At 32.2% G+C, this 12,369-nt stretch overlaps 1 protein-coding gene across 12 annotated transcripts in view; it reads left to right on the top strand.

Annotated features, from left to right (window-relative positions):
• LOC145241644 (myosin light chain kinase, smooth muscle-like) overlaps nt 1-12,369 on the top strand; it is a 224,373-nt gene that overhangs the window by 92,593 nt on the left and 119,411 nt on the right. For 9 of the 12 annotated variants that reach the window (XM_080104782.1, XM_080104777.1, XM_080104772.1 and 6 more), the window contains exon 6: nt 2,860-2,964. The exons of the other annotated variants lie outside the window; for them this stretch is intronic. In XM_080104782.1, the coding sequence (XP_079960908.1) occupies nt 2,860-2,964 (105 nt within the window). The remainder of the gene's footprint in view (nt 1-2,859; nt 2,965-12,369) is intronic. 12 annotated transcript variants of the gene reach the window in all.

A 12,369-nucleotide genomic window follows, 5' to 3' on the forward strand; every position in this document is an offset into this window, starting at 1 on the left:
GCCAACCTGATTCTCAATATAATCAAAGGCAAAAATAGTCTTGAGGACACATTCTACCTGACCGCCAGGAGACCAACACCATTCAGAGAAAAATAAAAACCCTTGACTCAAGTCTCGCTCAGTTCCAAGCCACTGAATTCATACTGTGAAGAGACAAGCCCCCCAGACTTAGGGTCAACCGCCCCGACTTTACTAATAGAAGCCGTTAGCTCCCGAGCATTTGCATCTTGAGTCAGAAACTTATGATCAGTTTTGTATCTTCAGTGATTAATTATCCTGTTTTTATTTTATACAACAAGCCCAGTTATTGACTTGTTATTCTTTTCTTCTTTTGATTTAAAATGACCTCTACTTTCCAATGACGTCGACTTGAGAGACCAATGGGTTGTACACTTTATCAAAAGCAACGTGGGGAGAGTAGCCACCTGTCAGATCGGGTCCTCTCATCAACCAGGACCCTCGTTGACGAAACAGCCCAGTACCAGCACCCAAACAAGATCCAAATCGTGACCTCACTCGCTGGACATCGTTTGGAACGAAAGCGGTACACTTGCGCATTCAACAAGACAAAGTTAAACACGCATCTGAGGAAGGAATTTTCCCCAAAAAATATGTTATATGAAACCTCCATTGAACTACACTGATGACAATTAAGATTGTAATCGAAAAAACATTTTAAAGAAAAAGAAGGGGGGGTATATAGTTCTTTAATCCTGGAAACTCTACCAGATTAAATGCAGTTTTGTTCTGGAATCTGGTAAGACCAAGATGCCACAAGAAAGATGAACAATAATACTGAGAAATCTGGAAGAGGAAGATTAATGTTTTAAACCACTGACTCAACATTTAACAGTTAAAGAGAACTGTAGTTAAACATTTAAAAAAAATGTCTATGTATCTCATATAGAGATCAAGTGTTAGCCCGAGCAAGGAGATCCTTGATTCCTGAGAACTTCAGCTGAAATAAAAATGAAACAAAAGAGAATCATAAATTATTCACTTTCACTAGATAACACCATTGTTTGCTGGAACTGTTTATGGATTAGCATTCTTATTTTCCAGAATTTTTTTTTTAACATTTCTGAAATTTAATGAAAAACTTTTTTGTTTTCCTCCATATGATTATTAGTCATCTTTTAATGTTTGTATGTTGACTTGTATCTGTGCCTTGGCTTGTGTAATTACAATTTGATTGAATTGATTGTAACTGTCTGCTGCTTCAATCGTAACGTCTGTGACTGTTCATTTCTTAAACATTGCATGAGTCTTTTTCATCTTCCTGATGCAATCAGCACATTTGATAATAATGAAAATGTTATTTCACCTTTTCTTTCAGCAAGAAAAAATATTCTCTTGTAAAATGCATTGCATGAAAACATACTTTTTTTTTTGTCATTTTTTTTTGTTTTCTTTTTATCTTTTCTCCTATTTTTTTAATCTCTTCTGTTCTCTTTATCTGTTTTTATCTATTTTTTTATCCCTTTTTTATTACCTCTTTTCTTTTTTCTTATTTTTTCCATGTTTTCCTTTTTCACATTTTCTCTTTTTTTTCCACAAAATTTCATGCATATCTCTTCTCAGACAAAATATAAGCTTCATTTAGTTTCCTACTACCGAAAGTTTTCAGAATATAATCATGGAAAGAAATTAATTTAATAAATCTATTTCAACTACTGGACATATGCCACTTAAAACATATACATTTTGTAGTTTCATGAATTCATATAAAATTTTTATTATTCTATTTTATTCTTTAAATAACTTTCGCTCAAAATTTATTTAGAAACCTGTTGCCTTTTCTCCGCATTGGGTCACCATGAACTTAAAAGGCAGATCCAAATTTGATTGGCAACAGCTTTAGAAAACTGGAAAATTAGGTGGAATGTGATAGAAACGGCTATGCCACATGCTTTTATATACCTGATTATGCTGGATAATCTATTCTTCCAAACTGTACTCTGCAATAATACCATTTCCACCAGAGAAGCCCATGGAGGCTCCACCAGAAGCATGTGATCTCACCGTGTCCTTCAAGAGACATCTGAACATTGATTTGATCCTGGCAATCAGCTCTCTCTCTCTCGTGTTTCAAGCGGTACGGTTAATGTCGTTCCCAACTGTGTTCCACACAGAATAGTCAATGGTGTTGTAATCTTCTATCCGGAAAGGAATTAATTTTTCCAAGACTCAAGTGGCTCATAATAAAAGCATGGAACCGACATTACTATTTTAAAGTTATTTCTTGGATATTTTCTCTTTTCTTAGCTAAATATTTCTCCTGTTGTAGACCTGTCTTTATTGTCTTAGCTAAATGTTTATACCATCGCAGATCTGTCATCCACATCTATTGTAACTATTTACAATGCCTCCCCACGGGACAGAGTTAGACACCAGGGTCGTTTTTTAGTGTGGAGAAAAGGTACAAAAATAAAAATTGTCTCAGTCGTGAAGGATTTCTCCTCCACTGAAAGAGAACAAGAAATGGAAGTGCCGCATCTGAAGAACAGATACTACACTTTGATCTCGGCCAAAAGGCCAAGTATATTGTAACTATGCGCCCTGCTAAACATGTCACATGTTTACAATACTGGAAAATAGATTTTCACTAAAATAATTCAAAGATGAGAATCGGGTATAATAACTTGAGAACTTCGGACATAGTTTCGGTTACAGACATATTAAATTTGTATTTCTGATAGGGTAAAATAATTGATCACGTGGGGGTTTATTTATTTTTTTTTTAGATTTTCTTCATCAAAAAAAAAACTAAAATGACCTACTTCCTCATCATTTTTCATTCTCTTTTCAACGGCTTAAGATGTCGTGAGTGCATTAACAAACATTGTGCGTTTGTTTCAGCTTTGCAAAATATAACCAAGATGGAGCCGCCAATGTTCATAAGAGAATTACAAGACATCCAGTGCAATGATGGTGACAATATTGAAATGGTTGTTGAGGTCAAAGGTTCGATTATTCATATTATTAATAAGAAAATTTTTTTTTTTTTTTGCTTCTTTGAAGTTTGGTGTTGTTAGCTTGTGTCCTTATGTTCATCAACCAATTGTTTTAAGGTGAAAATTTGAAGGAAGGAAACAATTTAAAAATCGTTATTTTACAAGTACATTAATGGGGATTTAAAAATCATTATTTCACAAGTACATTAATGGAGATTTAAAAATCGTTATTTCACAAGTACATTAATGGGGATTTAAAAATCGTTATTTTACAAGTACATTAATGGGGATTTAAAAATCGTTATATTACAAGTTTGTTAGCAAGGATTTATAAAAGATTTTTACAAGTTCATTAACAATATTTTTTGTCTATTCCAGTAAATTAATCTTAACTCTTCCTTTACCAGTATCCTCTATCACTGTAAAGCCATCATTTTGTAATGGTGGCTCTAAATTGCTGGTAGCTTTTCAACTATAATAGCTTCTTTCTCAGGTAGGGTGTTATTTGTCATGGATATTGGTGGTTGGAGAGGTGTTGTGTAATTGTTAAGAGAGCAGCATTAAATGTTACCATCCATTTGTGACCCCATTTCACTACGGTCTGGAAGTCATTTTCTAATGATTCTCCCATTGTCTTAGATTTTTGTCCATCTGTTCTTTCCTCGTGCCTGTTATAGAATGTTGTATCATCAGCAAATTTCGGACACAATATTATCAGAGAAGTCGTTTATGATTATCAGAATTTATAAAATTCAATTTATAGCATTTATAAAATTAAGTGATCTAGAATGCTGGAGTAAAAAAGTAATTTCACTATATTTAACAGGATTTGGATCAAATAGATTTGAGGCACTCTAGAATGAATGACAACCAAAAGAACACTTTTTTCTTTTTGTTTTTTTAACTTCCAGTTGAATTATAAACAAAACACATAACTTTACCACCACAGATTTTTTATTAAAAAAAAGTTATTTACAAACTCTTTGGTTATAGTCAAGATTGTCTGCTTCCTTTGACTTCAAGTTTCTACTGTCCATTTGAGTGGATAGTTAGACATGGTTAAGAAGACAAGAAAGCCATTCTTAACATAAAGTTTTCATGCCATCTAAGAGGAAGATGATAATTAATCAGAAGAGACTATATCTTGCTTGTCAGTGTTGTCCCATCTGCAGAGCAGAAACTGAAAGTAAAAAAAATAAGACAATTTTGACTATAACCAAAAGTTTTACTAATGATATAAATATAGTTCATTATACGCACATGATTAAAAAAAAAAAAAAAAAAAAAATGGAAACATTTGTTGGTTCTTGTCCAGAATTCCCTTTATATTAAAAAAGGAAAATAAAGAAAAATTTGTATAATCTGCATATGTACCTATGATGAAACAAAAAAATATCATATTCCAAAAATCACATAAATTGATCAAGTAGTTTTATTTTTAAAAAGGAAAATCAAATTTTATGACTACCTGAGGAATGACTATCTTGCCCACTATTTAAAAAAGAAAATCTTAAAAAATAAGGGAGATAACTCAACAATAATTCATACTTATTAAATTTATGTTGCAATGCCTTCAAATTCTCATTAATCGCTTAAAAATGATTTTCTTAAAAAAAAAAAAAACTACTTGATCAATTTGTGATTTTTGGAATATGATATTTTCGTTTCATCACAGCATACAAATTTTTCATTATTTTTGTTTTTTTTTTCATATGAGGAAATTCTGGATAAGAACCCTTTTACTTACAAAACAGTTTGTTTCGTAAATTTTACAGAATAACTTTAAAAACAATGTAGTTTATTTCAGCAAAATTTGTAAACAAAGCGAACAAAAAAAAATTTAATATTTTGCAGAGATTTTTTGAAAAAAAAAAAAAAATAAATATAATTGGTTAAATATTAGATTTCTTTGCAATAAAAATCTTTTATTATAAGTGATAAATACAGAAGTCAGAAGTAAAAAGAAAAACAAAAAAAGTAGAAAAAAAACTATGTTTAAGTCAGAATGTGTTCTTGGTTGTTGTTTAGTTCCTCAAATCAATTTGATTCAGGATTCTAATGTTTTCTTTGGTTTTGTTAAGATACATTAAGTAAATGTAAGATTTTTATTGGATAAAATATGTTTAGATAATTTGTATTTGGAGAAGAAAAGTATAAATAGATCATTTTGAATTTCCCAATTTAAACTTCAACATAAGTTCAAATATTATTTATTTATTTATACGTCTGTTTTAGTTAATATTAACAAGAAGACTCGGTGTTGCTTGGGATTGAAAGAGGATCATTACTATGTTCTTTTTCACTATGCTTATAACACCAGGTTACTTTCCTTGTTTTTACTGCCCTCCCTCCCATTTTATAGTCCCCCTAGTATAGTTGGAAGAAGCTGAAACGGAAAGCTCTGAAATCATGTCCTATACATATGATTTTATTTTTTTTTTTTTACATTTCACCCCAAACAAGATACAGGGCCACTTATTCATAAGGGGCTACTATTTGGGACCAGATTTGCAAGGATACTATTTATGGAGTTGGGCAGCAAGATGTCTGTTCACATTACACTTGAATTTCTGCATGTCAGTATAGTTAGGGAAGCAGGGGCCTAGAAGGGATTTCCAAAGTGCATCAGTCTGAGGGAAAAAGAAAAAGCTAGTTGAGTAGAAGGCTTTATCGCATCTAGAGATCTCTACAGTGTAGAGGTGGGATTTTGCTGCTTGTCAGGTGTTTTTCGGGGATATTGTCATTGAGTAGGTACTATTGCTATTAAAATACTTGTAAAACAGGCACAAGGATGCCACGTTTCGGTGATGGGACACAGGTTGAAGCTTAGTTAGGAGTTCAGAACCTACTAGGTTGGCGACTCTTTTTTGAACCCTGTCCAGGAGTGAGACTAGTGGCAGGTAGATGTGCCAGTCCAGATGTGGCAACAATACACCATGCATGGGCGAACCATGGCCTTGTAGAAATACAGGCTACTCTCCGGTGTGAGTAGCCTTTTAGCACAGTAGAGAGAACCCACCTTCCTCGCAGCAGCCTTGATAATTGCCTCAATGTATTTGTTTCGATTTATGTTGTCTGTGAATGTTAACTCTAGAAGCTTGAGGGAAGTACTTTCAGGCAATGTGTCATTAGCCATGACCGTCAATGGTTGAGAAGGTTGGTGCTTCTACACTATTGGGACGAGATTTCGGAAATCGCAATATTGAATTTCGCATAAAAACAATGGTATTTACGTATTCCTCGTAATTTTAAAATGATTATATCTAAAAATTACGAAAATCAATAAGGTAGAGAATTTTTTTATTAAAGGAAATAGAATTTGAAGAACATGATCGTGTATGCCTACGTAAGACATAGAAGAGTCACAAGGGAGGTAATTTACTCCCGATAATTCTTAGAAAACTCAAAGTTTTAGGAATTTTCCAAATGGACCTGAGGAAATTGAATCTGTGTGATATTTATTTTTGCTCAGGTAAAATCCATATTTTTGATTTCCTGCAATATCCAGTTAATACATAAAAAAAAAAATGCTTCATTGTCAATTAAACAGTTGCAAAAAACTTATGTTATTTAATTTTTAGGTGAACAGTTATTTTTATGTTAAACAGTTATGAAACCAGACTTAGAAACACTGTATATATGTTATGTTTATTTTATTTGTTTTGCGTTGGTCACATTAAAAATTATTAGTTATTTCCCTTACTTATGGTTGCATTTTGTTTCATTTTATAAAAACAAGATGACAGCAAATTTTTCACCTGCTAACACGCTTAAAGTTTTTGTTTAATAATTCAGTAATATTCAGGTAATTTCGACTGCATAATTTGGGAGCTATCATTGTAACTTATTAGAATTAACAAAAAAATCAGTTGAAACCATTATTTTTTATCTGAAAACTCAATTTAATGACTACAAAATCTCGTCCCAATAGTGTAGAAGTACAAGGTTTCTTGTAATTATTAAAGGGAATAAACCTAGTACTAGCAGCATTGAACGTTACCAACCAGTTATGGCCCCATTCTACCACAGACTGGAAGTCTTCCTCTAGAGTTTTAGCGATTTCTTTAGATATGTATTCGTTCGTTTAAGCGTTGTGTCTGTTATAGAGCATGGTGTCATCAGCAAATATCACCATCTCAAGGAAAATTTTATCAGAAGATCATTTATGAATATCAGAAATAATAAAGGGCCAAGGATCGACTCTTTAGATACATCCACATTTATATCATGTTGTTTTGATCATATGACCATAGAGGACAACCTGGATTTTTTTTCTTACCTAAGAATGTTATGTTGAGTATATGTCCAGCAATACTATATGATTTAATTTTTGTGAGAAGATTATCGTGCCAAACCCTGCCAGATGCCTTAGATATGTCTAGAGCTACTGACCTAGCTTTTACCTACCTTATCCAGTGCTTGGTATATATGGTCAGAGATTACAGTTAGGATATCTGCACTAGAACGAGCTTGTCTAAATCCATATTGTCAGTCAGAAAAGTTTGTCTGTGAGGTGACAGGCTAGTGCTTGATTGATTAAGAACTCAAAGATTTTGGCAAAGAGAGGGAGGAGGCTAATGGGTGCTAATTGAGTGGGTAAATTCTTTTACCAGAATTCTTGTAAACTGGTACAACAGAAGCAATTTTCCAACAGTTGAGAAAGCAAGATTTGTTAAGGCATTTATTGTAGAACTTGGAGAGAACCGGAGCAACCTCTGTGGAGCAAGTTTAATAGTATAGCTGGGATAAGATTGGGTTCACATACTTTTAAGATGTCTAGGTTTATTATGGCATCACAAACAAGTGAAGGGGTGATTTTTAAGTCATCAAGTGTGGCTGCTGTCCACAAAAGGAAATTTGGGAGGGGGTGGCCTGCTGGATCTAAAGTGGAGTTGGAGGCAAAACGTTGAGCAAACAGATTTGTCTTTTCAGTTGCTGTGCAAACAATCTCAAAATTTTTGGATAGTGGGGGAATTGTCGATTATCCGTTATTTACTACACTGTTATAAATTTTCCAGAAATCGCGAGTTCCTAGTTTTTGCGACTGTGTTTTCTCTTTCTCTTGACTGCAGCTATTTCTTTCTTACAATAATTTCTAGCTTCTACAAACTTTTACTTATTTGCATTGGACTTATGTCGGATAAGTTTGTGGAATGCATGTTGTCTTTGATTGATAGCAGTTGCACAATTAGAGATGAACCATTGTGGAGAGTATGGTTTGATAAAGTACTTCCGTGTAGGAATGTGTGCTTCAATTGCTGCTTTGAACCATTCAGTAGTCTTCTTTACACATTGTTCCACAGGAAGAGAAAACATTACTACACTATCATTCAATATGTAGAGGATAATATAAATATTGGGACCATTTTCATGGTCTTTCCCAGAGAATTTTATACATTTATAAATTTTAGCAAAACAGGATACATTTTAAGTTTAAAAGGAGGTTCGGCGGTCCTCGTATTTCCCTTAGGTTAGAAGAGTAGTTAGAGATTTGTAATGACTTCCATTGTCGTCCTTGGTAAACTTTATATACACTTTTATGCATACAGATATTGAGTTATATATGTGTGTGTGTGTGTATCGTCCAAATCGTTTCAAATAACAAATTTAATGAAGTTATGTTTCCAACTTCAGAGCATATATGCTGATTGATTGCATCCCAATGACCAAAAATTCACAATCATGATTACATATTTTTTTTTTAATTATTTTATCTAAGAATAAGATATAAGCATTCACTCAAATAATAAAATTAATGATTGTGTAGAGATTCTTTCTTTGCTCGTTAAGATGTACCCAACCCATGTATCTATGTGTGTGTGTATATATATATTATAAAAGATTAGACCAAACTCAAAATTGTGAAGTTTTATTTTTAACAGAATAACAAAAAAACTAAGGACACAAGAAAAACAATTGTATATTTATAAAGGGAAATGATTAAATTTTGCAGACGTCTAAATTTTGTCAAAAAATCCAACAAAATAAACGAGTTATTACAAGTGAAATTGAAGTGAATTAAGTCATCCATTTTTTCACAACTCTAGACTGGTTTGTGATAACTAATGATTTGTTTGCTTAATTACTTTCAACATGCATATGACTTCTAGGATAAATGAAATGTTTAGATAATTTATCTTCAGAAGAGAAGAAAAAAGTGCAAATAGTCTCTTTTAAATTTCTATATGAATTTCTTTTTACAATTGCTTGGGTTAATATTAGAGAAATTTTCAAAATTGTCGAGTTTTAATTTTAATTCTTTTAACAAAGCACAAATATTTGCTTAGCATTTCTAATAAAAAAATAAATTAGTTTTTTATTTTGTTTTCTGAGTTTATATTTTGGTGCTTCTGAACTTTTTTTACTGGAGCCATTTTGTTTTTGGTTAATTTGGGTGTTTTGTGTTTCCTGTTGGTGTTCTTTTATTTTTGTTTACCTAAAAAAATATATTTTTGTACACTTGTAGGTTAAAACCCCACTGAACCCTCGCTTCTCCCCAGAAATGAAATTAAACTTTTTCATGACAATTATTTTAGAATTTAGAGTAAGAGTTCAGTTTTATACATGAATTTAATGTAAAATGATTTCCCACATTTCCAAACCATTTTTTTTTTTTTTTTTTAAGACAGTTAACAAATTTTTTTTACCACTCATCTCCAATCAGTGGTTTCCAAATTAGGTTTACATTAAAAAACCATAATGAACGTTTTAGAAAAATAATTTATTGAAATGTATAACGTCCAAGTTTACTCTTTAGTGCACAAAGCCCAAATTAATAAAAACATTTTGGGCCAAACAAATATATTTTTCTGAATTTGCAAATTTGCTGTTTTGATCCACCTCAGGACTGATCTTTTTCCTTCAATAAAGATGATTGAGCCAAAATCAACAACACTTGGTTCATGCCAGATCCCTTTGCACCTTTTGTCTGGCTTGAGAAAGCTATATCTCAACTCATGCATACACATGGCACAATTACACCAATGCACACACAATGCCTCAAATCTTTTACACTGTCGTCTGCTAATTCACGCTGATTGAAAACAAGCATATAAGCATATCCTTTTTTATATCGTAACATTTCTCACTGAACTTTTTCAATGAAAACAAATTAATTTAGAATAACTTAGAATGAACTGTAATTTTTGCAATTGAGTGACGAAGTTTTAAATACTTTTCTGATCTGTTGATCATTCACAGTCCTTTAGGAATAGACTCAGATTTTCTCAGCATCTCAGCTAATGAATCCCCCCGCAAGAACTCTCAAGCTATGAACAAACATTCTATGTTTTCCTATGTCTGTAAACTTTCAGTTTAAACATATACTAGCAGGCTGCTCGGCATTGCCCGGTCATAAGATATGCTTAAATACAGCATTTTAATTTATGCAGATTACATATTTATACCGACAATTCTCTATCAATTATTATATTAAACTTAATATATAGTAGTGAGATCCAAACTAAAACATATATATATATATATATATATATATATATATATATATATATGACTTAGGTACCATCAGCTAGAATCAAAACTAAAACATACAGCTCTCAAACGTCATTCCTTAACCTCTGAGCCATGCCCATGTGTGTATATATATATATATATATGTTTTATTTTTTTATTACCGTTTTATCTGTTTGGTTACATAGGTTTCGGATGTTGGACCATGTTTACAATCCAACAGCCTTGTCAAACCTTACAGAAATGGTTGTTAGTATTTGGAAGAAGTGTTTTAGAGGAAATGACGAGGCTGTTGGATTGTAAACATGGTCCAACATCTGAAACATATCTAACCAAACAGATAAAACGGTAATAAAAAAAATAAAACACATATTTGCTCTGCAATAGTATTGAGCACTCTCCTCAGGTTTTTACTAATTACCAGTTTTACTAGTATATATATATATATATATATATATATATATATATATATAAAGCTGATGGTACCAAAGTCATATATATATATATATATATATGTGTGTGTGTGTGTTTTAGTTTGGATCTCACTACTATATATTAGGTTTAATATAATAATTGTGTGTGTATATATATATATATATATATATATATATATATATATATATATATATATACATACATACAGGGTGACCCCAAAAAAAACAGGACATTCAATTGTTTTTCTGAGCATTTTACAGTCAATGGAGAAAAAAAGGCTAAAGACCCTAGTGCGTTGATGTGATGTATTGAATATAATAAACTAATTATGACCAAAGTTTCATTTCATTCGGACAAAACACTAAGAAACGGGGCCTAATTAGGGGTGGGGCTCGTTTTTTCTTTTTGGTAATCCTGTATATACACACAATGGGCACTGTTTCTTTTAAAAGTATTAATACATTTACTAATATATTAAAATAAACTTTGCTCTTTAGACTCCAGGTCTAATTCCCTCTTTAAAATATAAAATATATATAAATTCATCTTTCATCCCTTTTTAAAAAGATGGAATCGTCCAATCACTAAAGACAAGATGCAAGCAAGGTCCACAGTTTTATAACTAATATAAAATACTTTTTGTGTGAATTTATGCTTTTGTATTCATTATTTATGGGAGTTTGTTGTGTAACCTTTTTCTAAAACTGTTTTTTTAGAAATGCCTTGCTAAAACGGGTTCTCTCCAAGACTCAAAAAAAAAGAAAAAAAAGGGTTCTCCAAAAATGTTTTGAAAAATAATTTGGGAGAAATAAAGAACAACCTCGGCTCTGAAAGAGTTTAAACCATTTGGTAAAAATAAGTCTGTCTTTTTTTTTTTTCACTTCAGGGGTCACCACTTATCAAGGCCTAGAGGCCACTCTAGGATAAGAGTTAATAAGTATTAGGTAGATAGTGAGACACCGTGATGATCAGTAATTTTTTTCTCTTCCTTAAGTTATAGTTATAAAATTGTTAGCAATAGACATTAGCCATAAAGCTAATTAAGGAATGCATAAAACTTAGGAATATCACGGTAGTTAACCAATACAAAACTCTGAAAATGTGACAGTCATATATGTTCATTCACACAGTTATGAAGCAGCACATTCAGGACTGCAGAACACAATGTGAAAGGAGATTTCCAGTACGTCTCTGAGCAAACACCAGTGTGATTATGTGGAGGGTCTAATGTGAATGTATATTGTCACAGGTTTGATCTGTTCAGCAGTCGCACAAAGTGGTATTTAAGCATTGCAGTGGGGCAAGAACCATGAAATAATCTGTAGGCGACAGAAGCAACTGTTACATTCTGATGAGTAGACAGCAGATCTAACCCAAACAGATCATATACTTCAGAGGGAACAAAGTTGTGTCAGGGAATATGTAGTATGTATTTGATGACAGACACAGTAGATGCTTAAGAGAATCAGAACACCCTGCCAACTCCGGCAAACACTGAGGGCCTGTAATG

The sequence above is a fragment of the Euprymna scolopes genome, chromosome 20, assembly GCF_053919585.1.
Source record: "Euprymna scolopes isolate OS-2025 chromosome 20, ASM5391958v1, whole genome shotgun sequence".
Classification (NCBI taxonomy): Eukaryota; Metazoa; Mollusca; class Cephalopoda; order Sepiida; family Sepiolidae; genus Euprymna; species Euprymna scolopes.